Source organism: Populus alba, chromosome 7, assembly GCF_005239225.2.
Source record: "Populus alba chromosome 7, ASM523922v2, whole genome shotgun sequence".
NCBI classification, from domain to species: Eukaryota; Viridiplantae; Streptophyta; class Magnoliopsida; order Malpighiales; family Salicaceae; genus Populus; species Populus alba.
The window spans coordinates 2,901,629-2,927,612 of record NC_133290.1 but is presented as its reverse complement, the minus strand read 5'-3'; the positions used below and the strand labels follow the sequence as shown (position 1 = coordinate 2,927,612).

The 25,984-nt window shown below is 34.2% G+C and overlaps 2 protein-coding genes across 2 annotated transcripts; one reads left to right on the top strand and one right to left on the bottom strand.

Annotated features, from left to right (window-relative positions):
* Positions 1 to 4,721: 4,721 nt before the first annotated feature.
* On the bottom strand, positions 4,722 to 6,336 carry LOC118063191 (homeobox-leucine zipper protein HAT22). The gene is made up of 3 exons (XM_035077154.2): positions 5,554 to 6,336; positions 5,364 to 5,443; positions 4,722 to 5,148 (listed from the first exon to the last, which is right to left on the bottom strand). Exons 1-3 carry the CDS (start codon positions 6,013 to 6,015, stop codon positions 4,869 to 4,871), a joined length of 822 nt encoding a protein of 273 aa, XP_034933045.1. The 5' UTR covers positions 6,016 to 6,336; the 3' UTR covers positions 4,722 to 4,868.
* Positions 6,337 to 14,535: 8,199 nt separating this feature from the next.
* LOC118063190 (uncharacterized) lies at positions 14,536 to 24,995 on the top strand. The gene is made up of 9 exons (XM_035077153.2): positions 14,536 to 15,194; positions 15,278 to 15,411; positions 15,496 to 15,608; positions 15,683 to 15,806; positions 16,218 to 16,367; positions 16,512 to 16,667; positions 18,531 to 18,610; positions 18,686 to 18,735; positions 24,359 to 24,995. The coding sequence occupies exons 1-9, from the start codon at positions 14,543 to 14,545 to the stop codon at positions 24,496 to 24,498; spliced, it is 1,599 nt and encodes a 532-aa protein (XP_034933044.1). The 5' UTR covers positions 14,536 to 14,542; the 3' UTR covers positions 24,499 to 24,995.
* Positions 24,996 to 25,984: the final 989 nt, after the last annotated feature.

Sequence of the window (25,984 nt, the reverse complement as noted above, 5' to 3'; positions counted from 1 at the left end):
CACATCAATTTTTATTGTAGTTATCACTTATTATTATTTGATTTTCATTTTATTATCCTCTATCAACACTATTATTAACTCTATGTCAACGACCAATACCTTACACCAACAACATTACCACTAATATAACTCATCATCATTAATTGATATCAGTGTACTCATCACTTTGTAATTGTTTTTGTTATTTTTATAGTCAATACCATAATAATAATCACCGACATTAACAATTATCACCACCACTGATATTTTTATTACTATCATTACAATAACTATCATCCTACGCTACTATAACCACTATCAACATTGTTATAATTACTATTATCATAACCATTATTAATATATTGTTATCATTGCAATGTAACTTCTCTATTTTATTATTATTATTATTATTTAAAAACCCAAAAAACAATTTATCACAACTCTTGTGGTGATGCCAGGGATTTGAATATGTATAAACTTGGTTATATATTTGAAACTATCATGTACAACTTCTTCTTTTTTTACTCAAATGGACATTTTTATTGACTTAAACGGGTATTCTCATCGATTTATATTGTATGTTGTCCATGAGACGATTAATTTTAACATAAATAATTGATCGGTGGATATATTAGGGAATTGAAATAAATTAAAGGTTACGACGGACACATTGATTATTTATTTAATTTTTTTTTTGTAAGAGGGTAGCATTGATAAATGGTAGGATATATAAAGGTCTATTGAGTCGGATAAAAAGCATAAGCTCTTTTAGACAAAACTACATAAACTTGCTAGAAAATACCAAAGGAAGTAACAATTAGTCTTGTTTTAGTAAATTATTTTCATCCTTGTACACCAAATTAATTAAAAAAAAACTAAAATAGATTGTTGTTTTACTGTTTAATTTTTATTATAGCTATAGATTTATTGATATTATGGATTGAAATAATAAAATGATATTTTTGCTCCTATTAACACTACACAGAGAACCTTTGAAGTGGGGGTATAATAATTTTTTTGTTGTTTATTGAACAGTAAAATAACCAATATATTCTCGGAGGGGGAAAACAAACACATGCACTGGTGGACAGGGTTAGTTCAGACTTTTTAATTTTTTTTTGCATAGTAAAATTACCACAAAACCCTTGAATGAAAATTGTTTTTGCCTTGGGTCAAGGGGTGTTTTTGTCATTTCATTTTGTTTTATTTTTTTTGTTGTCATTGAATATGGCCTGGGTAGTTTAGTATTGTTGCATAAATAAAATATTGTTTCATTTGAAAAGGGTGGTTACGCGTGCGAGTGCACACAAGTTCTTCTGTGGTTTTTGTTCGATGACCAAACTCCAACTTTCACAGCAAAGTTTTAATCTCCACAATGTTGCCTTCATTCCTGGACGGTGCATGTGGCACAAATATGTCGGGTTTATGATGGTGGCTGTTTTTTTTTTCTTCTTCTTTTTTTTCTCTTTTTTTCTCGATTTCAAAGCGGACCTTTGCACATTTTCAAAGTTGCCCTTCAATTTATTTTTCTTTCAAATTTGATCATTGTTCTTTTTTATTGCTATTTGTTTTATTTTAGAATATTCATAAAATTAAAATTTTCTTTCAATTTAATCCTCCTTTGGTGTTTTTAGCTTTCAAATTTAATCCTCGTTCTTTTGATTATATATATATTTTTAAATATTTTCTTAGTAGAATTATCTTTTTAATTGCATCCCTTAATATTTTATTATATCACCCCATAATTTTTTTTAAACTACATCCTTCAATATTTTATAATAATCTCTTAATTGAGTTGTTTTATTTCATTTTGTCTTTTGTCAAATATGGTCTATATATTTTTTATTACTATTTGTTTTATTTTTAATTTTTTTATTGGATTTTTTTTTTGATCTCTTCCCTCGTTACTTTATTAATAAAAATTGGGTTACGCGTTTGAGAGATTAGACCATGTTAGCTTAGATTTTTATTTCCAATCTATTTTAACAGCAATAACATAGATAAGTATATAAAATTAATTAAAATAATGAATTAGTCTTAAGATAAAAATAAGCAAATACTCTCTAGAGCGAGAGTTGGGTTTCAAAGAGTTCATAAAAACACAGAATCCAATGGAATGAATTTTTTTACAAATGCCACCAGTCATTAGTTACTGTTGTTATAGAAAAAGAGAGTTGAAATATTTGTTTCTGCGTTTCAAAAATGTTTCTGAAAAAATTTAAATTTTTGTTATTTTTTTATTAATTTTAAATTAATATGTTTTTAGTGTTTTCAAATTATTTTAACATGTTGATGTCAAAAATGATTTTTTAAAAATAAAAAAAATATTATTAATATATATTTTAGCATGAAAAATTATTTAAAAAACAATCACAATCACAATATCAAATAAACTCTCATCAAATTAAAGGATTAATCAAGTAAGTGTAGCAATGAAGAGGACAACTTTATAATTAATCTCTTGCACGTGTCGTAATCAAGTAACTAAATGCTAAAAACTAAACCCTTAACATCTTGACAGGCATCGTTCCCCATAATCTCAGTGGTTAGGTTTGGTAATCAAGGTAGATAATTATTTAATTAAAAAAATGGACTCTTAAGATTGCTCAAGAGAGAAATCGAGAGTTAATTAAAGAGTAATTTAATGCTGTCCATAGATACCTTGAGTGTCAAGCGTGGGGAGAAGGAGGGGGGGGAATGACGTCACTACTGATGCGCCAAATGGCGGTCGGTGATTCAATGATAGTGATACAGATGGGTGGTGAGAGTGACGAGGGGGGGAGTGAGTTTCCTGGAAAGGCCCCTCTTCGACGGGAAAGTCACCTCGTCATTCATTGGTCCACGCCACACCATGATTTCAGGCATCTAATTATCGAAGAGAACCCTCTCGTCAATTCAATGGGCAGTGTCCCACACCAATCATGATATTTTTTTCTGTCAAGAACTCCGTTAATCTGGACCGTCCAGACAGCAAGCCCTGGCCTCAGATCAAGTGGAGTTTCTAACTTTTTGGATGGGGTTCGGGATTTGAACCGACCCTACATAATAGAAGAGTCTAATAGCACGAGATTCATTGCAGAATCCCATGATGAAGATGGTAGATAAAAGGAGCTAGGTGCCATGGGTACATCACGTGCTATGTGGCCCCACTGGTACCCTCGAAGATGAAGCAACCTCAAGATGACGAGGACGATGACGAGGACGAGATCGATTCACAGATGAGCTGCAGTAGCTTTTGTTTGTTTGTTTTATTTATTTAAAAAATTATTTTCATTTATTTTTAAATTAAAAAAATATTTGTTTGATTGGATTAGACTTCTAATCCGGGCAAGACCTTATTTTTTTAATTTTTATTCATAAACTCAAAAAATAAAAAATTAATTCATGAATACTTAATTAGCCCTACATATCTTTTTATAACGTATATTTAATTTTTTTATTTAAGATAATTTTATATATAGCCTGTATCCACTTGAAATATTTATTAACTTTTTATTGATGTATATCTATATACATAACTTACATCATGTAGAATGTTTTTAATTTAATCTTTTGATGTGAGATAGGTGTATATACAGGGCCTACATTAACATGAAATAATTTTTTAATTTTTTTATATGTGATAATTATATATAGCTTATATCCATGTAGAATGTTTCTTAACTTTTTAATGTTGAATATTAAAATTTTAAAAATATTTTTTATTTTTTCAGGTTGATCTAGGTCCACCTAGTTAACATAATAATCATGCATAATACCAAACTTGGACATGAAGAACGTACGAGGACCTTTGATGCTTTTTTAAAAATGTAATGTTATCTTGAATTTCTTGGAATGAATCATCCATTCCTTTCTTTGTCTACACGCCTCTCGCCACCACCCATTCTCTCGACGACTCCTTTTTTCTCGCTTTCTAACACAACTGAATATATTAGAGACAGGTACACGTGAGCTAACCGCCCATATCCCCACCTCTCTTATCTTCCACACACATGACCAATAATGTATAATTCTAATCATCAAATGATTTATCGTTATCCTCATTTAATACTTCTTTCTTCTCGCTTTGAGACACCACACCACAGATTGCCCGGCAAGCTGCCAAAACCGAAGGGTTTTTTATATATTTATAAAAAGAAGAAGCAAGGTTGTGGGGCATGCATGACTCTTTGCTCTCTTCCTTGCTAATTTATTGTTGTTGTTATTAGGTTATTCAATTATTAGATTGCTTGAAAGGGATTGATATAGAATTAATTTGTCTACTTGTATAATTTAGGAAGAGTTTGAACATTTTCTGTAGAAAAGTTCAATTTGAACTCAATTTTATGGTCTCTATATCTCTTTTGAATTATGTAATTTAAAAATAGAAATAAAAAAAACACAAAAATATGACCTTGAGAGGACTTTGAGAGTGTGATAGAAACTTGTCCAATATATTAGTATGTGAGTATTGGATGGAATGATCATGTGTTTGTTCGAGATTCATATAGGCTGCACCATAAAATATTTACTAAATTCCGGATCATGCATAAAATTTGATGGTTTCGGCATCATGTGTCATGACTGCCCGAACCTGGCGAAATTGCCGGAGAACAGAGGAGGGATACGATGTCAGAGAGGAACTCATAAATTTCAACAAACAATAGTCATTCCTTCATAGAATTTTTGTTTATATATAATCTGCTTAACAATATACAAACATGTAATGAATTGAAAAAAAAAAAAAAAAGGGAAAAGAGGACTGATCGGCAACTACTATTTTCTACAAAATAATTAATTACACTAATTAATCTTTTACTACAAGCTCTAAACAAAAAAATTAGAGGGATTGTGGGGTTGGTCTATATATATTCTAATTTTATTTATCTTCTATATATCCTGAACCTTCATTAACATGCCGCCGAAGGATTAGTGAAGGAATTATAGAAGTGAGGCTTTGTAGCCATGGAGAACGGGCTCTTTGAAGCCCCTTCACCAACCCCACCAATTCTTTCACAAGATGGACACATGGTAAGAGTAGCTGCTGGCATGTGCATGTAAAAGGGTTGTGCCATTTTCAGTGATTTAAGGTCTTGGAGCTCCTTCTGTAGCCTCCTATTCTCATCTGTTAGTGTTTCACAGCACTTCTTCAAGAATTCACAGTCCATTTCCGTTTGCTTCAGTTTTGTCCTGCACATGATCACTAGCCATCATTAGCTACGGCCCCTTGTATATAATTTGATCTATAATTTTAAAAAATATATACATATATATTCTTTTCAGGGATAGGAAGCTTCTTTTATGGGGGCTTTTGGATTGCTATGGATATCACGGCATCGTTTTGTGGAGATGATTTTGATGGGTTATACAAGTCTTACACGGTTAAATTAGATGATATTGATTACCTGGCTCTCCTGTTTTGGAACCACACTTCAACTTGTCTCGGACGTAGATTCAACTGCCTTGCTAAAGCTTGCTTTTGCTTCTGTTCATTTATTAAAGAAGGATCAGAACTCTAATCACTAGAACAGGGACATAAACACAAAATCAGATATCAAATTGAAACACAGATCAAGAGGCTAATTAATTACTTACAGGATTGAGGGTGCTGTGTTGTTTGAAGCTTTCCTCCAGAAGGGCAGATTGCTCTTTGGTGAGTCTAAGTTTCTTTCTTGCATTAGTCCCATCTTCATCTTCGTCACTTACTCTTGAAGAAACCCTCTCTACCTCTATATCTTCACTGCTAAGGTCTCTTTCCCTCTTAACCCTACCACTAGAGAAAGAAGAAACAGCACTATGAGGAGAAGCTTGACGATACAACCGATCATGAGCACCAACAGACTCCTCACAGCCTTTCTTTCCGTCCACAAGGCTATAAGTTTCAGCAGAAAGACCCAAACTAAGTGAAGGCTCAAAACCTGTCATTAGTGGCTTAATCTGAGGCTTTATAAGCCGCTTGTTGTTATCACCTGGCCTAGATGTATTCTCTAGGTTTGTTGTTGTGAAGCCTAGCCCAAGAACAAGGCCAGTGTTGCACCCATCATCAAGGCACCCCATTAGAGTAACAAACAAGAACAGCGCTCTTGATTCTAAGACGAAGGGAATACGAAAGGAAGAGGGAATGATGAACTAGGGGAGAGCAAGTTAATTTGAGAGGAATGGGGAGACAAAGGGTGTTAATAAAAGGAAGAGGATGAGGAAGACATTTTATTTGTGTTTAAGGGGGAGGAGGTGGGTGGGTAGGTAGGTGGCTATGATAATTAATCAAAGGAATGAATTGAGTAGAGGAACGAATCTTAGGGCATGGAAAGTATGCAAAACACCATATCTCTCTCTATACAAAGGTTGACCATTTGGACGAACCCCACTACTCCCATTATCTTTCACATTATCGTAGCAAACAAACAATTAAGGGAAATTGCTCCCTCTCCCTCTCTAGAGAGAGAATAGTATGCAGCTCACATGCTAGTGGGCGACACATCAAGAGAATGATTCGCTTGGACCTTCGCCACCCATTAACGTACCAAGATTAACCATTACCACTTACTTTTCCAATGCTTTTTGGCATATGTAGTTTCCCTTTACATTCATCAATTATTAGCTTTGTTTACGCCTCTCCTATTTATTATATGCCCGGCAGCCTCGCTATTTTGCTTTGCTTTACTACTTTTATGTTCCTTAATTTCTCCACTAACAAACAAAAGCCATGTCGAAGAATGCTTTAAAATAATGAGGGTTAAAAAAGAAATGCTATATAATGTGTCCACGGGAAAGCTCAATAGTTAAAGTTTTGGTATTTCTTTTCGTGCTGAAACTAACTTGAGAAAGGTAGCTGAAATTAACTTGAGAAAAGTAGAGGGTGCGGGTGTGATTGATGGTTTTTTTAAAATATTTTTTACTTGAAAATTGAAAATTTATTAAAATAATATTATTTTATTTATAAAAATAATTTGACATTAGCATACAAAAAATTTTAAAATTTGTTAAGGTTCCAGCGCAAACAAAGCTCCAAACAAGCACTTATAGATAATGAAGGTGGGCCTATTATATACAAAGTTTAACACGAAGACTTGTCTTTCTTGTTATAATCCAATTATTAGGAGATAAAAAAATCAAGGGATGTTTTTTTTTTCCATTTAAGAATCTATTTTTCAAATCATTTTTGTCTAAAAAATATATAATTTGTCTTTGTTTTTTGCTATTAGAAGAAAAACTAAAAAAATATATAATGTTTCCTAATACGATCACATAAGAAAATGACATGTTTTTATATGATTGATTTATTCATAATCTAGATTGATGATGAATCAAGTTAATTAGATATTATGATCGGGAGCCCATCACGGGCCATTAATTAATGATCTCCTTTTTTAAAACACAGCACATGAAATGTCTCCCACTCCAAGCCCGGTTTTAACTAGCTAGAGACGGGCATCATGCATGTAATATTGCTTGCTAGAATAGCTTTCTTTTTAATTTTAATTAATGGGGATGGTGGGTGGTTACCTAGTTGCTAATAGTGAAGGTAGAAAAGGATGTGCACTATCTCTCTAGTTATGTGATCTTCACGAGCGGGGTGTTGCAGCCTTGTTTGTTTCTTGGTTTGCTGTGTACTGTGAAAAATAAAAATAAAAAAACAATTAACAGGGGAAAAAAAAGCAAATAAAGTAGGTGCTTAGGCACATAATTGGAGCTTCATAGAGTTATAATGGAGGCAGAATATGATTCATCAACAAGAATCCGGATCTTTGCTTAACTAGAAAGTTGATCTGTGCGTCTTGGGGACCTACCTGCTATGTATACTTGGACACGCACTTCCAATAATGCACTGTCGGCTATCCTGATGAGAAGAAGTTAGGTCACCCATAAAACATGATAAATCTTAAAAACAAATGAATAAAATATTTATATATCCTCAACTACAAAGACATCTTTGAGTTCATAAAAAAAAACTACGCATTAAGGATTTATAACGGGCCGGCTGGATAAAATCTTTATTAATAACAAGACATGCATGATCTGGAGTTTATTTTATTTGAAAGGAAATATGATCATAGATTATATTATAAAATCTTGTTATTGATCTTGAAATTGTGCTAAACCCGTGTCCATCAAAAAGTTTAACGATCATCCCTAAATTATACAGAAACAATTTAAGTGAAAGAATCAAAAGCAACAGTAACTAAGTTACTAAGCATTTGCTGGCTAAATTATTCGTGAATTGTTCTTTATAATATTTTATGGACGATCATCCCTTGGACCATTCATCTTTCAGGGAGGTGTGGTACGTCCGTTTCCACAAAACATAATGGCCACCTTCGATTGCTAGACCTAATATATATTTAGCAGCCGTTCAAGCTTGAAACTGGATCAGTAAAATGGTTCAGAAAATGAATTCTGCCTAATAATATTTTTATGATAATATTTTTATATCGTGGAAATGCGTTATGACTCGTTAGGATTATCTCCAATGCTTTGTGGCCATTTTGGTTGATGGAACCAGACGGTTTTGTGCTCCGATAAGAAGACTTTCCTTTCCCCCTTCTCTTTTTGCTCTCGATTTCATGAAAATGATTGCAAATTAGAGATTATAGAAATTAAGATCTTGTCTTTTAATTTATTTATTTTTATAAAGAGAATAATAGAACATTCTTTGCAAGAATATGATACACATATATGCCAACTTCTAACTATTGTATAATGAAAGGCAATTCAGTTTTATATTTCTACTTTTTATGATTGGGGATAGAATTAATTTTTATATGTTCTAAAAATGAAAAAGAGAGAGAGTTAAAGGTCATCAGATCTTGGGTGAAAGTGCTATTGAGATTTCAAAATCAGTTATTTTAATTTAAAAAATATTAGAATTTATTTATTTATAAATAATCTAAAAATTTTGTTAAGAATAAAATTAGAAAATAGTGGTATATATAATACACGAGCGAACCACGTGCCAAAAACTAGTAATACTGAAAAAGTTAGGAATCAAAGGCAAAAAAATGGTTTAAAATCCTAAGGATGTCAAACCGTGAAGAAAGAAAAATTAAAAAAGACATCTTCTTAACTTTAAAACTACAACAACATCCAATCAAAAGCTCAATGGGATGTGTCAAATTAGCTCTTGTTTCTCTAACATATATGCTGTGTCTGAAAATAACAGTTTAATGTTTTTGAAGAATATTAAATATCATTTAAGCTAAAAACAATGAGAATAAAGAATCAAAACCGATCATTCTATATTTTTTAATTAAATGTTATTACATGAATTACATTCCAAACTCTTCTTATTTTGCTTCAAAATTATTTTAAGCCATAATTTCATTTTCCAATGTTTTTATTCTTAATTTCTATAAGCTTTTCTTTCCTTTTCTTTTTCTTTTTTCTGTTTTGTATATACTTTTTTTTTTCACAAATAATTTGTTAAGCCTCAACCAATGGATGACGACTAACACATGGCACCTAATCTAACAAAACTTGATTGAAAGGAAAATACCTTACTATTAGAATTTATAGTTAAAGGGTAGTATATTTTTATAAATGCTAATCTTAGAGTTTAATTAATCCAACATACACATGTCTTCTCTCTGTTGTTTCTATTCTTATAAAGCCTTATTTGTTTTTGTGTTTTAAAAATGTTTTATTTTTTTTATTTCAAATTAATAATTTTTTTGTATTTTCAGATTATTTTGATACGCTAATGTCAAAAGTGATTTTTAAAAAAATAAAAAAAATATTATTTTAATGTATTTTTTAACTAAAAATATTTTAAAAAACAATCACAACCACATTCTAAAAAAAAAAATTCCATGTTAATATCAATAGCATTGGAGTTTTGGAAAAGCATTTTAAAGAAATGAATTATTCAAAGCTTTTGGACGTGTAGCAGAAAGCAAGTAGATAAGGCACTGCTTTGGACCCGAGTGGATATACATTGACTTTGAAACAGTCGACACAATACAAAGAGGAGTAGTATAAAAACAAATTGTATGCATGCGATGTACCTCAAATTTCACTTTCTGAAGGAATATATTGCAATAATTACAAGGGGAAAAGGGGGGCATAAGACACAAGTATGATCAGAATAATTACGTGAATCATTAAGTTAATCTTCTCCTTTAATTAATCAAGCCTCCAAATCCAATCCACTCATTAAAAGTGACACGAATGAGGAATAAACTAGTGGTGCTTTTCTTGCCGCTCTCTCCATTTTTCAACAAAACACGACAGTGAAAAGAGTAAAATGTGCAGAGATTGCGTGTCAGTGGGTAGACAAAACGAGCCCACCAATGATTTGGGATGATGAGCATTTGATTCTGTGGGGGTTTGATGATTATGGAGCGTAGAACTTGGCAGAGATGGAGGGCAGAATTCTTTCAGGATAAGGTTTTCTGAAACCTTTCGTGACTTTGGCTAGTTTCTAAGAATTTTGGGAAATTTCCTTGGATTGTTATTATTCTTTTATTTACTCGTGTGATGGATCTCTTTTATGTCAAGTGGAAGAATCCGTATTTATTTTTATTTTAAATGTTGTCTTCAATATTATTATTGTGAAGATTTCATGCATCATTTAAAACAATTTATTTGTTTTACCGTTAGTTTTTCTACAATCAATAACTTTTTTTAACAAGATTTCACGAATATATTTATAATATAAATTGGTTTTTACTTGTATTGTATAGTATTTATATATCCAACCCAGACAAATATATTGATTAATTTGTTCAGCTTAATTAACTATTTGTGTATTTTTTATTAATTTAAATATTTGAATAAAAAAAAGTCCTTATAAAAAATAAAAAAAATAAAACTTATAAGAAAGTGTTACATATATCTATGGGGTATTTTATATACTGTATGCATATTCATCTAGAATTCTTAATTGCCCTCAACTTTAGGGTAAGATAATAAGTTTTTTTTTTTTTTTTTTTTTTTTAAGTGAGGCATTAAAAAATATAAGAATAAAAAAGCATGTTGCCATGGAGAATTTTTTTTCACACCACTCATTACATCAACTTGAAAATCAACCGGATAATAATTCATAACTTAGTCTTAACGAAAACATCAAGATATATTTTTTTAATATTAAGATGATAACTTTTTAGGTCAAAATAAATTAACCCGAGTTAATTTGTCAAGTTCATGATCTAAATTATAAACCCAACTGAATTTAATAACTTTTTTATTTTAAAATTATTTTTTTATTTAATTATATGAGAATAAAAATAGACATTCATATTAATATAACTGAATAAAATAAGTAAAAATGATTATAATGAGTTGTATAAAAATAACATTGGCTGGTATTAAATTTTTTTTTTCATAACATTATTTGAAAAACTTAGTAAATTTCAATGGTATTGCATAAAATAACGTGTATTTAATTAATTAATTAATTTTAAAGATCAAAATGTTGAGCATATGCTCGAGAGCCTTGGCCTTTTTTATTTTTTTCAAATAAAAAAAAAATAATGCTGAACCTCAGTTTGAACAATTGCAAGACAAGCCATTAATATAAAAGAACTGAATCGAAATAAACTTTGATAACCATGTGATAAAAAAAATGAAAAATAGAAACAAATCTATGCGCGAATCCACTATGATTTGTCCCTGCATTGACAATAAATTCGCGATCCCTTTCAGATTTCTTAAATTATAAAATATACGGAGGGGACACTGCCGCCTTGGCATTGATGTGCTCGTTGCTGGATGGACTAAAAGGGCATGCAGAAGCAGGAAAAAAGAAAGAGAAAAAAAAGAAAGATGTATGAGTAGGTTATCTTCATAGAGACAAAGTGTTAATTTGCTGAAGGAGAGGTGGAGAGGAATCATTCCGCTTTGGACAAAAAGAGTCTAGCTAGTTCGAAAGTAATACTATACAATCACCCTACTTTGATTTATTTTCAAGGGAAAAGGGACGAAAGGAGAGGATCCTCTCATTAAAATGATACGCAAGAGTGTAATCTTGAAGGTCTTGAAGGTATAACTTAACTGATTAAATTTTAAGTTTATTTTTTAAAAGTTATCAATGTAAATATTATAAGTCTTAGAGTCATTGAATGTTTATTTATTTATTAATTTTAGAATTTTAAAAGATTAATTAAGATATATTTAAGATGATTCCGACAATCAAAGTGTAAAAATGAAAATTAAAATAAGATAAAGCAATAGCTAGCTAGCCTTTCCCTGGCCTACCCCGCTCACTTGGACTCTTGCTACAATGCCTGGTGGGATAAAAGCATCATTGCTTGCGTTTGAAAAGTAGTGATCGGATAGAAGTTCTCTGTCAGCCCCCAGCCACGGTGACTTTCTGAGAAACTCCACAAGCGGACCCACATGAGCTTGGACTCCTGGAGGGCTCGGAAGGCGTTCACATGGCCAGGAATTGACTAGGTGGTTGGGGGGTGGCTAGGGACAAAAACAGTTGAGAGACCGAAAGTGCCTGCTCGGCTGACTGCTGTGGCACAAAGCTAGGGCAACAGGGGTCCATCTGGCGCCCATGAAAGATTGTTCTGTTTGGGTGCGTATGGCTTGTTGTCGGCGGAGGAACATGCTCGTGACTCTGTGCGCTTTTAAGCAACATGGTCATGAGCATGGCTTAGCCATCTATCGGTGCAGATCTTTTAATGGATTCGTAGCTATATATTTGATATCATGGTAGATTTTATTATTAGTTTTATAAAAAAATAAATTTAGAAAAAAGCTATATAAAGTAGTAGATTTTCTCAAACCACGGTTTTTATTATAATTTGGGATGGAAAACATGTTTAAATAATGAAAAGAGCTTGATAAATTTTATTATTCTTTTGAATTCTTTAACTTAAATGTTAGCCTTCAAATCTTAAAAAATATTTTTAATCAAGACACAAACCAATACTTGCATGATTTTTTTATTATTTTTCTTAATAAAGGGTTAAAAATAGTGCCATGGAAGATCTTTTGTTATCTCAAATTGCGTTCCAAAGTTGAAGCGTCTCCATCTTCTTTGAGTAGCAATCCATAATTATGGGTTGGAGATTAGTCAAATCACCGCATCGGAAGGATTCTATCTTCCTCCGAGCAAGCATATATTGACTTTGGAGTTGCGAGGGATTAGGCATCCATGTGCTCATGATTTCTTTTCCCTTTTCTCCGACTCGGGATTATATAGTAATTAACACTACATTTGTATAAAACTATTCAGGAATAGTTGGAGACTTTTTATTGGCCATTATTATATTTTTAATATCAGATTTTATGATATAGTTTATATTATTTTTTAATATATTTTTTTAAATAAAAGTTTTTTTAGCTTGAAATTTACACGGATTTATATTATTTTATACTTATTTTTTATCATATAAATGAGAATAGTGAGATTCGAATCTCTAGTCGTTTAGCTATCAAAGTTCTAATACCATATCTAAGAACCAATTCAATCCAATGGTTTATGCTATTAGTTGAAATCCTAAAATATAATTTATATTATTTTATAGCATTAACATATACTCATATCAATACATGAGTCCATCTCTTGAAAAAAATTGTTTTAAGAATTATCGTTATATATATACATGAATTTTTTTTTTAATAGAACATTTTATATAATAACTATTTAAACTTTTTTATTTATAAATTATTCAAATTTATCTTTTATGGATACAAGAAAAACATAAACTAATGTGAAGAAAAAAAGAAGTAGTAAACAATGGATAAATGTAAATATTAGAGGAAACTCGATTTAGTTCCAAACTTGCATGCCTATTGATAGCTATATTTCAACAATGGATTGATAGCTATATTTTGATTGGATTAGTTAAGTTTTTCATTTTTCTTTATTTTTTTTTATCTGAATCGTCCGGGTTTTAAAAGAATAAGGTTTCTTTTTGGGCTTTCAACTATTCGTCATCATGTGTATGGTGCTGTATTATACCAAATCTCAGTGCATGTTAAGGAGATTGATTGGGCCGGATTTAGCCTAACATTTACACTGTTAGTTGAGCTTTTATTATTGGGCTCTAGACTTCAAAGCCCAATCCCAAAAACACCATCCCATTCTCCCTTGTTATATCATGCCTAGGCGATGCCAAAATCCATTCCTCAAAGACATGCCGTTCATAACAAGAAGTTCTTGAAAAGACGACATGCGTAGATTCTACTAGTAATGGAGTAAATTATAAAATAACCCCTCTAGTTTTATAAAACAAATTAATGATCTTCTTAGTTTTAAAAACTAATTAATCAGTCCTTAACCAGGTTAACTATACTTAATCTTATATTATTTTGTTCCAAAATATGTCTAATTTTTATCATTAAAAGAATATGAAATAGGTTAAAAATACCACTATCAAACCTATTTTGAAAGGTGACGTGGTGGAAGACTTAAATCACGGGTTAAGTGAGTTAACTCGAATTAACTTGTTTTTTTTTTAAATCAAAATTACAATTTTTTTTAGTCAACAGATTTTAAACAGTTCTTACTAGAACAAATCTTGGAGTTTCTTAACCATGATTAAAAGGGTCAAAAAGATATTTTTTAAAACTAAACGGACCATTTAGTTCCCTTGGAAAACCCAAGGTACTAACTTATATAATTGACTCGCTAGTAATGTCCAGCCCCGCCGCTCCAGCTTCCCGCAACAGTCAACAGTGTCTAAAAATGGCAGTCCGTTCTCTTCTCTTCCCGATCACAATCATAATCATCGCTAGCACCACCATCATCTTCACACCACCAACACTCGCATCACAGCCGTTGAATCATCTCTCCTCCAAACGGGCCCCACGTTTCCTTTCCAAACACTCGTACCCAATCAAAACCCAACTAGAAGAACAGCAACAGTACAGATACGAGAGCAAGTACTTTTACCAACAACTAGACCACTTCAGCTTCTTAAATCTTCCGAAATTCCCTCAACGGTATCTGATAAACACCGAACACTGGGCGGGTCCAGAGCGGCGGGGCCCCATCTTCCTCTACTGTGGAAATGAAGGGGACATCGAATGGTTCGCTGTTAATACTGGGTTTGTCTGGGAAATTGCTCCTCTGTTCGGAGCCATGGTTCTTTTTCCTGAGCACCGGTATTATGGGGAGTCGATGCCGTACGGAAGTAGAGAGGAGGCGTATAAGAATGCTTCGACATTGTCTTATTTAACTGCTGAGCAAGCGCTTGCTGATTTCGCTGTTTTGATTACTGACTTGAAGAGGAATTTGTCTGCTCAGGCGTGCCCTGTTGTGCTGTTCGGTGGATCTTATGGTGGAAGTAAGTCATAGTCTTATTTTATTCATTTATTTAGAATGGTTTAAGAACAAATTGAGGTTTTGAACGTGAACGAATCCGAACAGTGTTGGCAGCATGGATGCGGCTTAAGTATCCTCACGTAGCAATTGGTGCTCTTGCTTCATCCGCGCCAATTCTGCAATTCGAAGATATTGTGCCGCCAGAAACCTTTTATAACATTGTGTCCAATGATTTTAAGGTATGTCTGCTGCTGCTGCGGCGGCTTCCGGCTGCTTGTCGACTATTTCCAGTGCCAATATAATTTTGTGTTTCATATTTGCAGCGTGAAAGCATCAGTTGCTTTAATACTATAAAAGAGTCATGGGATGCATTGCTTTCTGAGGGTCTCAAAAAGAATGGTCTTGTGCAATTAACCAAAACTTTCCACTTATGCCGGTAACAAAACATTACAACCTCTGTATATGCTTTTAGTTAGTTCCCTATTTGGTAATTTCATTCACGATTGACAGGGAATTGAAAAGTACAGAAGATCTAGCCAACTGGTTGGATTCTGCTTATAGTTATTTGGCTATGGTGGATTATCCCTATCCGTCCTCCTTTATGATGCCTTTGCCTGGATACCCGATTAGAGAGGTTAGCAAGGATTCGTTATTCATTTGAAATTACTCATATCATGTGCTTTTTGTATACACACACACGACTTTGGTAACTTTCCTTGATCTTTACTTTTATAGCCTTCAACTTCTTGAGCTTTGCGCATACCGTGCTTCTGCATGGTCTGAATATCACATTTTGTGGATAATTCCTAGACAATAATGGCTCGTGTTACTTTTTATTTAGTGAACTTATCTAGGTAATCAACCGCTGGCTTTCTAAGGTTAGAATGTTTCTTTCGTTCTTTTAGTCTCCTAATAATATTTTGTTGCAATTAAGTGCAGGAACATTATGGATTAATCTTACTTGGATTTTCTTACAGTTTTCTGCTTTCTTATGAGATTCTTCTTCTTTCATGAATTTGAAAATATTTTATATATTTTTCTTTAGGTTTGCAAAAGGATTGATGGTTGTCCTGATGGGACTAGCATTTTGGAGAGGATTTTTGAAGGAATAAGCATATATTACAATTATACTGGGGAATTGCACTGCTTTGAACTGGATGATGATCCTCATGGCTTGGATGGTTGGAACTGGCAGGTCTAGAATTGTTATAAAAGTTCCTGTTTTTTGCCCCCCCCCCCCCCAATTTGAGTGATGATTGAATATGCTTACATTCATTAGACTGACATGTTATTTTCTCTTTTTTAAAAATGTTATTATTTTTCATTTTCTACCATATAGGCTTGCACGGAGATGGTTATGCCAATGTCTAGCAGTCACGATGCAAGCATGTTTCCAACATATGACTTTAATTACTCATCTTACCAAGAGGGATGCTGGGAGGAATTTGGAGTTATTCCAAGGCCTAGATGGATAACAACGGAATTTGGTGGACAAGTAAGAGAAATATTGATTGCTCTTCTTTTTATATTTATCAATTCCTAATAAGCTACGACTATCTGTTTCCTCATATTCACTGTTTTGGCCCTAAGGGATCATTCTGCTGTTTCTTCCTTGTTATTGCTTGTTTTTCTCATTGTTGAGTATCTTGTTGGTTGGGCTTGGAAACAAATGTTTCTTCGTTGGTTTTGAATTGATTATACAAAAGTATCAGCATGCTGCATGTTTGTTTAGAGAGATGTGAAATTTCTATGTATTTCATTCTTCAAATATGTGTAGGTGCATCGGAATATATACGTGTTATGAATGGTATGCATGTGTGTGGAGATGTTTACTCACTCTTTTCTTTCCAAGAACTTAGGCCCTACTTGAACTTGCTATGTCAGCAATTTCAGTAGACACATGGGGTATTTAAATGTGGCAATAGAGTATAGTTCATTAATAGAAAAAACAAGTTATCTCATATGGTAGAGTTATTTAACTGCTTTAGGAAAGATACATGTCGTAAGTGTAAAAACGAGCATGCAAGTTCTTACTGCTAGGATGCCAATGGCTCGTGTCTTTTCAATAGGGGTAATCATTTTCGGTTCAGTTCGTTTTTTGTCTGAAAAAGTAACCAAAATAAAATTTTGAAAAACTGGAAAATTTGAACTAGAACCGAACCGGTTCAAACCGACCGGTTTCGATCCGTTTCGGTTTTTTTAACATAAAAACCGGAAAAACCTATAGTAGCCTATCTCTTTCGCGTTCCATGCAAAAATCTTGAGGAAGTGTTCTGGGTTGTTATTGCTATCAATGATATTTTACTGAGAGCATTGTGAACATGTACATCTTGGCTTCCCTCACTCACATGATGTTCCAAGAACTAAGTGAGCAAACGAAGTCGATTTCTGAAAACCACAAACAAAGAAACAAAGAATTAGAACAATGAAATAAAAAGGAACAAAGGCCAAGAATCAGGGGCAAACTAAGAGCTACTTCTTCTCACATTCCTCCACAAGAGGCTCAACTAGAAGCAAAGAACAAACATAAAGAATAAGGCCCTTGATAAAGTCTTCAAGGCATTCATCATCTAACAGCTGCCCTACACTAGAAGTCTAGATCCAGCCAAAGTGATAGAGAATTCATTTTTTATCAGCCGAGAGTGTGATAGATTGAGATTGAGATCTGGCCAAAGTCTAGATCTGGCTTGTGAGGGCTATTGGATGCAGAAGGAGGGGAATGCTAGTGTTAAAAATTTAGAAAGGGCTTTTATAGTTTTTTCTTTTAACTGAACCGGTTCGGTTCGGTTTTCTCGGTTTCAGGTTTATCAAACCGAAACCAAACTGAACTGAATGATTTTTTAAAAATTCTAATCGGTTCAATCGGTGTTTTTTCATGGTTTGATTTTTTCGGTTTTTTTCTCTCTAGTTTTTCCGGTTTTCTCGGTTTTTCGGATTTTTGCTCACCCGTACTTTTCAACTATGATTAGATCTGTATGTAGAAGTGTCTAATTGGACCATCCTTAACTTGAATCAGGAACTCAGCCTCACTCTCGAGTAGTAGCAGTCCAACCTTGATGAATTTATCTCTAAGATACATTTAACTTTTCCAAGGCTAATCTTTCATTTTATGTTCTGCCACATGGATACTGTCACTAACAAATATATAATTGTAATTGGTGGATATGATACTGTTATCCTGTGATGCTTTACTCCCATATAATTTATTCTTGTTAGACATTAGATGGAAGGCCAGTGACATATTGCAATGTCATGATTTGTTTTCTTGTGCATAGCTTTGTCTTCTCACATAAGTAATATGCACAATGCTTTGTCATTGTCATTCTTTTATTCTAATATGCTTTCCTTTATCGTGAAGGATATCAAAACTGCCCTGGAAACTTTTGGAAGTAACATTATTTTCTCAAATGGTCTGCTGGATCCCTGGAGTGGTGGGAGGTATGCAGCTGCTATATATGGTTTGCAATTATAGATTCAATGCTATTTTAATGCTCTTTTTATGTATTTTCACAGCGTTCTGCAAAACATATCTGAAACTGTTGTTGCCCTTGTCACTGAAGAAGGTAATTCTTTTAACCCAAAAGTCATATTTCGATTTTAAAACAACCTTTGGCTCCATTCTCTGCCATCCATTGGAACTATTTCTTGAGATCTTCGTATTCTTATGATAAGCAGAATAATAATTTAGTATAAGTGCGCCAATGCATCAAACATGGATAACCATTGGGCTAATATGTTGGGTGGATAAAAGATATTCAAACCCTATGTTAACTTATCTTATAAGCTCCTGGCTGGCTGATCCTATATACCTATTCTCTTAAACCAGGAGAAAATATAAAGGGAAAAAAAAACATGCAGATAACTACTGTTGTAACCTATTTTTGGGTCCTCATAAAAAATAAATAGCCAAAAGAGGTTATAAAAATTGCAGGAGGCATGAAGCGCCCAGAAAATGGTCAAAAAATTGGTCAAGGAGGTTAAAAATACAAAGGTGGATTTTTGACAATATATTCTTGGATGATGAGAGCCCTGGTGGATAAGAAAATTTGAATTTTGAGGAGAAAAGTCAAAATTTGGAGGTTTATGGACTTAATTAAATTTTTAATTGAATTTATAGAGGATTTGAGTGCAAGAAAAAATTGATTTTTAAGTCAATTTGGGCTTTAATTAGAAGAAATTTAAGTTCTGGGCCAAAATATATTTTTTAGGAATTTATTAGGTCAAATCAGGGGCTTAATTGCATAAATATTGAAGTTTAAGGGTCAATTAGGGACTTAATTGAGAAAATTCGAAAACAGGGACCAATTTGGAAAAGGCGCGTCAATAGGGGGGCTGTATTGGATTGATCCGGGTCAAATTAAAGAAATTGAAAACTGGAGGACTAATTTAAAAAAACAGCGCAGGGGAACCAGGCGACACGTCGCCTGTTACTGTTCACTTTCTTCCTCAAAAAGCTGTTTGAGTGGCTGCTTTTCAGGCGCATTTTCCGGCTCGTGTGGCCTCTAAATTGGACAAAACGTGCACCAACATGTCCATATGAAACCCCTTTATCCCGGAGAATGGTCCGATCGGGTTGAAAAAGTTAGAAATGGCTCCGTTGAGTGGCCACCTCGGGCAGTTCACAGCCTTGAGCTGCCAAATTTGGCAGCTCGAGGTGCACACTTTGAGCCAACAGTTGAGATGCTTCCCAATTGAATCAAAGGCTGAAATTTTTCCCCAACGTAGACAAGATTGCCCTCTTCCACAGCCTATAAATAGAGTCGGATTTGATGATCTGAGGGGGGAGAAAATCGGGTCCAAAGTCAGCCAAAAAACCAGCATTTTCGCCCAATTTCTGCAGACTTCTTCCTTTACTTCCAACGTTTCTCTCTCCTCTGCAACTTTTTCATCATCCTCCCGTAGCCAACGCTGGCCTCCACCGCTGCAATCACCGGAAGCACACCATCATCCTCAGCGACCGACCACCATCACACCCGTGACACCAACACTGCCAGGAACAGAGCTGAAGAGGAACGCAGAGAAGAAAAGGAAGAAAGGTTGAACACCGCACTCCACAGTTGCCGACCACCATCCAAGCCACTTCCCAGGCCGCCACCACCAGCATCTCCACGAAGCTGCTGAAGAAAGGGAAGAACCTTGTTGACAGAGGGAGCAAAGGAAATAAAGAGAAGAAACAACGCCAAAAGAGTAAGGAAGAGGAAGAGGAGCCGTAGCAACGCCATCGCCAAACCGGCCACCAGCACCACCGTCAGCCCATCTATCCAAGCTCATCATCTCAAGTAACCTTTCCCCTTATCACCATTTAAGAGTCATCTTCTTGCATGCAGAATGTGCTCTGTGCACGTTCTGCAAGCAAGAAAATAATTAGCCGGTTACTGTACATGTATACAGTAACTAACTAATTAATTAACGGGGTTACTGTGCTCATGTACAGTAACCTCGGTTACTATTTGTGTACAGTACTCCCATTACTATTTGTGTGCAGTACCCCCTTTAATAAAAAATGTTTTTTCTTTCAAAAAATTCTAAAAGTCTTTAAAAATATTGTTGATTTTTTCCTGCATATTTTTGTTGAGATGGATTAATATTGGGTTGTATTTCTATACTGTAGAGATATAAATTCAGTATTAAAATACCTGGTTTTCGTCAAAACATCAAAGATTTTCAAAATAAAAAATGTTTTTGCTTTCAAAAAATTCTAAAAAGTCCTTAAAAGTATTATTGATTTTTTCCTGCATATTTTTATTAAGGTGGATTAATATTGGGTTGTATTTTTATAACGTAAGGATACAAACCCAGTATTAAATTACCCGATTTTCGTCAAAAAAAATATATATATTTTACATAAAAAAATGTTTTTTTTGTTTTAAAATACGGCCTAATCTCTCCAATATATATATATAATATACATCATGTTTTCACACAACAAAGGAAATTTCAAAAGAATATATGTATTATCATGCATTTTGGCTTTAATAACCAGTTCATTCAAGCCATTAGAACTAGGCCAATATTTCAAAAATTCTAAAAAATCTTTTTGTTTTCTTTTGGTATTTGGGATTACGAATTTATATGTAAAACGTTTTCCTAATTTTCTTTTTTTGTAAAGACCTTAAAACGGTTAGGATTTTACCTAATAAGATAAAGATCTACTTACCGAGGAGGATTTTTCTTGAACCATGGACAGACTAACAATTAGAAAACACACGAAAAGACTTTAGATTTTATTAGACAATAAAACAATACAGCTTACCTTAGGTAAGGCGTATTTGGGGTGCTAATATCTTCCCTTTACGCAACCAGTCCCCGTACCTGATCTCTGAGACCAGTTAGGGTTCCTAGTAACCAAAATACTAGGTGGCGACTCCTATATTCTGTCGCCACCTAGTATTTTGGTTACTAGGAACCCTAACTGGTCTCAGAGATCGGGAACGCGGATTGGTTGCGTAAATATATATATTGGAGAGACTAGGTCGTATTTTAAAACAAAAAACATTTTTTTATGTAAATATATTTTTTTTTTGATGAAAATCGGGTATTTTAATACTGGATTTGTATCCTTACGGTATAAAAATACAACCCAATATTAATCCACCTTAATAAAAATATGCAGGAAAAAATCAACAATACTTTTAAGGACTTTTTAGAATTTTTTGAAAGCAAAAACATTTTTTATTTTGAAAATCTTTGACGTTTTGACGAAAACCAGGTATTTTAATACTGAATTTATATCTCTACGGTATAGAAATACAACCCAATATTAATCCACCTCAACAAAAATATGCAGGAAAAAATCAACAATATTTTTAAGAACTTTTAGAATTTTTTGAAAGAAAAAACATTTTTTATTAAAGGGGGTACTGTATACAAATAGTAACCGGGGTTACTGTACATGAGCACAGTAACCCCGTTAATTAATTAGCTGGTTACTGTATACATGTACAGTACCGGCTAATTATTTTCTTGGTTGCAGAACGTGCACAGAGCACATTCTGCATGCAAGAAGATGACTCCTAAATGGTGTTACCTGAGATGATGAGCTTGGATAGATGGGCTTACGATGGTGCTGGTGGCCGGTTTGGCGGTGGCGTTGCTACGGCTCCTCTTCCTCTTCCTTACTCTTTTGGCGCTGTTTCTTCTCTTTATTTCCTTTGCTCCCTCTGTCAACAAGGTTCTTCCCTTTCTTCAGCAGCTTCGTGGAGATGCTGGTGATGGCGGCCTGGGAAGTGGCTTGGATGGTGGTCGGCGACTGTGGAGTGCGATGTTCAACCTTTCTTCCTTTTCTTCTCTGCGTTCCTCTTCAGCTCTGTTCCTGGCAGTGTTGGTGTTGCGGCTGTGATGGTGGTCGGTCGCTGAGGATGACGGTGTGCTTCCGGTGATTGCAACGGTGGAGGCCAGTGTTGGCTACGGGAGGATGATGAAAAAGTTGCAGAGGAGAGAGAAACGTTGGAAGAAATCTGCAGAAATTGGGCGAAAATGCTGGTTTTTTGGCTGATTTTGGACCCGATTTTCTCCCCCCTCAGATCATCAAATCCGACTCTATTTATAGGCTGTGGAAGAGGGCAATCTTGTCTACGTTGGGGAAAAATTTCAGCCCTTGATTCAGTTGGGAAGCATCTCAACCGTTGGCTCAAAGTGTGCACCTCGAGCTGCCAAATTTGGCAGCTCAAGGCTGTGAACTGCCTGAGGTGGCCACTTTGAGCCAAACGGAGCCGTTTCTAACTTTTTCAACCCGATCGGACCATTCTCCGGGATAAAAGGGTTTCATATGGACATGTTGGTGCACGTTTTGTCGAATTTGGAGGCCACACGAGCCGGAAAATGCGTCTGAGCAGCCACTCAGGCAGCTTTTTGAGGAAGAAAGTGAACAGTAACAAGCGACACGTCGCCTGGTTCCCATGCGCTGTTTTTTTAAATTAGTCCTCCAGTTTTCAGTTTCTTTAATTTGACCCGGATCAATCCAATACAGCCCTCCTATTTACGTGTTTTTTTCAAATTGGTCCCTGGTTTCGGATTTTCTCAATTAAGTCTCTAATTGGCCCTTAAACTTCAATATTTATGCAATTAAGCCCCTGATTTGACCTAATAAATTCCTAAAAAATATATTTTGGCCCCAGAACTTAAATTTCTTCTAATTAAAGCCCAAATTGACTTAAAAATCAATTTTTTCTTGCACTCAAATCCTCTATAAATTCAATTAAGTCCATAAACCTTCAAATTTGGACTTTTCTCCTCAAAATTCAAATTTTCTTATCCACCAGGGCTCTCATCATCCAAGAATATATTGTCAAAAATCCACCTTTGTATTTTTAACCTCCTTGATCAATTTTCTGGGCGCTTCATGCCTCCTGCAATTTTTATAACCTCTTTTGGCTATTTATTTTTTGTGGGGACCCAAAAATGGGTTACAACAACTACATAAAAGTACACTCAAGAAGTTTCAATTATTTGATGGGCCACATTGGGTCAGCCAATACTGAGAGACGTGCTGCAAAAACAGTTTAAGTGGTTTAGTTTTCTAGACTGTTGGTCACCTTTCTAACAACTATAGACAGCTCAGATAAATTTTACGCCATGTAAATCCTCTTAGTAATGCTGCTTATAGGCAGTCTCTTGTTAAGTTCTATAGACAGCTCAGATAAATTTTACGCCATGTAAATCCTCTTAGTAATGCTGCTTATAGGCAGTCTCTTGTTAAGTTACTTGCTATGTCATCATATCTCTAGATTCATTTACTCAGAGATCTTGTTGGCCGCCTTCTTCCACAGCTGGTTTAAGGTGCCCACCAGAATTGTTTTGAGGCTTCAAATGTCTAATTTGTCTATGTGATGACTATGCGAAAACTTGGTCTGTTGATGTTGTGATTTTAATGCTGTGAAAATCAATCTCCTTGTTCACTTGGCAGTAAGTTTTTAAAATTCGAGTTGCCAGTGCTCATTTATATCTGTAAAAAATGCATTTATGTAGAAGCTAAAAGCTATGTACCTGGTTTATGGAAGTATTATTCTAAAATTCTATACATTCTACTCGATATCGTCACAACAAGAATGCAAAGAGGTGATCATATGTTGATACTTCACTTGATCTATCATTAATCGGAAACACTTGCATCTCAGTTTTGTCAAACCATGGAGTGCGTTGTCGTGTTAAAAGTAATCTAGTTTCTTTCTCTTTACCACATATCAGGTGGCCATCACATAGACTTGCGACCTTCAACACCTGAGGATCCTGATTGGTTAGTACAACAGAGAGAAACAGAAGTCAAGCTGATTAAAGGGTGGATAGATGGCTACCTCAAAGAAAAGAAAACAGCTTTCAGTATGTAGAGGTTGAGAAGACTGGTGTGGCTAGACCTTATCTTGTACATAAACGACATGTATCTTTATAGTCTCTGCATGTTTGTGCTCTCCTCACTGTAATAATCAAACACACTGCTGGAACTTTTTAGTTCCTTCTTCGAATTCTGGAACCTTTGGTTTATTGTAGTATCAGTGCAGGCAAGGTTTGCTTCTCCGAAAGGATACCAAGCTTCAACTCCTGTCGCCAATGGAGATTGAAGCACGTAATTGTAGAAAGCAAGATTTGCAGGTATCTACGTAAGTTGGACCCTGAATCAGCATCTTCTGGCCTTCCAACTGTTTTTAAGCCCCGCTTACTTGGTTTCAGAGTTAACTAGCATGGCTTTCGTGCGTTGGTGCCAGAGATGGTAAATGTGAATCCAGCCCATTTACATAATTAATTATCCTTGTATGGAATATTATCATATGTATATAAGCCACGACAATTATTAGTTGCGATTAATTATATATGGGATTTTTATTTCTGTAGTGTTTGGAACAAAATTAATTGCGAGTATTATCAACAGTTTTTTAGACATTTCAACAGGTAAATTCTATAATTTTTGGCAGCCTTTTGTGGACAGATTCAACCTTTACCCAGTCTTCAGAAGGGGGGGGGGGAAAAAAAAGGAAAAGGGAAAAAGAAGCAGCCTTCTGTGGATTCAAGCGTTAACGTGATTGACATGATCACTGCTTTTAAATTTTAAGAAGACACAAACAAGACGGGAAAGATAAGAAAAAAAATTAAATAAAATCAGCATGCATTTATTTAATATCAGATAGTCATATTCCAATATTTGTTAAATATATTTCATAAAATAAAACAGTAGTAATCTCTTATAAAACATGTCACGTTTCAAGATTCTTATCCTTCTCTGTGTGCCACGTATAATTATTATTTTTATTTTTATTTATCCTTCTCTGTGTGCCACGCTTCTAATAATTAATACAATTAAAACAGTAGTAAACCCATAGTTACAGCCTTACAGGATCCAGTGTGGGGTCGGCCCGGCTCAAGATTTGAAAAGTTGTGGTTGGATGAGTTGATCCGTTTGTTGCCGAGTCAATCCAAGTTATAATTAAACCAAAAAAAAACTGATATCCTTTCAATATCAAGAGGTTGGAAGTTGCTAAGACAATAAATTTGTGTATGTTTAGTATTGTGTTTATGTGTTTTTTTTAAGAAACTGGATGCCAATTTCCCAAACAACAATAAATTTGTTGCAGCTATTACTTTAAAAATTGGGGTTGACTTGGTGACCCAATGAGTTTTTAAATCCAGTTTCGTGGTCGATTCAGTCCAATATCTAGGCTACGGGTTTTGATCGGGTTACCAAGTTTTGATTTGGTCATCGAGTCGCTTGGGTCAACCCTAACTTTTTTATTAATCAAAATAATATTGTTTTGGTTAAAAAAATAAATAATCGACAAGTTGTAATTCAATTTTTAACCAAATCTTATTGGATCACCAAGT

Bases quoted from the DNA above. Each gene is read 5' to 3' on its own strand.
- LOC118063190 (XM_035077153.2), top strand. From the start codon at position 14,543: ATGTCCAGCCCCGCCGCTCCAGCTTCCCGCAACAGTCAACAGTGTCTA. The intron at 16,668-18,530 runs GTAAGAGAAATA...TTTATCGTGAAG, and splicing joins CAACGGAATTTGGTGGACAA to GATATCAAAACTGCCCTGGA. The intron at 18,736-24,358 runs GTAATTCTTTTA...ACCACATATCAG, and splicing joins TGCCCTTGTCACTGAAGAAG to GTGGCCATCACATAGACTTG.
- LOC118063191 (XM_035077154.2), bottom strand. From the start codon at position 6,015: ATGGGGTGCCTTGATGATGGGTGCAACACTGGCCTTGTTCTTGGGCTA. The intron at 5,444-5,553 runs GTAAGTAATTAA...ATAAATGAACAG, and splicing joins AACACAGCACCCTCAATCCT to AAGCAAAAGCAAGCTTTAGC. The intron at 5,149-5,363 runs GTAATCAATATC...GATCATGTGCAG, and splicing joins TTCCAAAACAGGAGAGCCAG to GACAAAACTGAAGCAAACGG.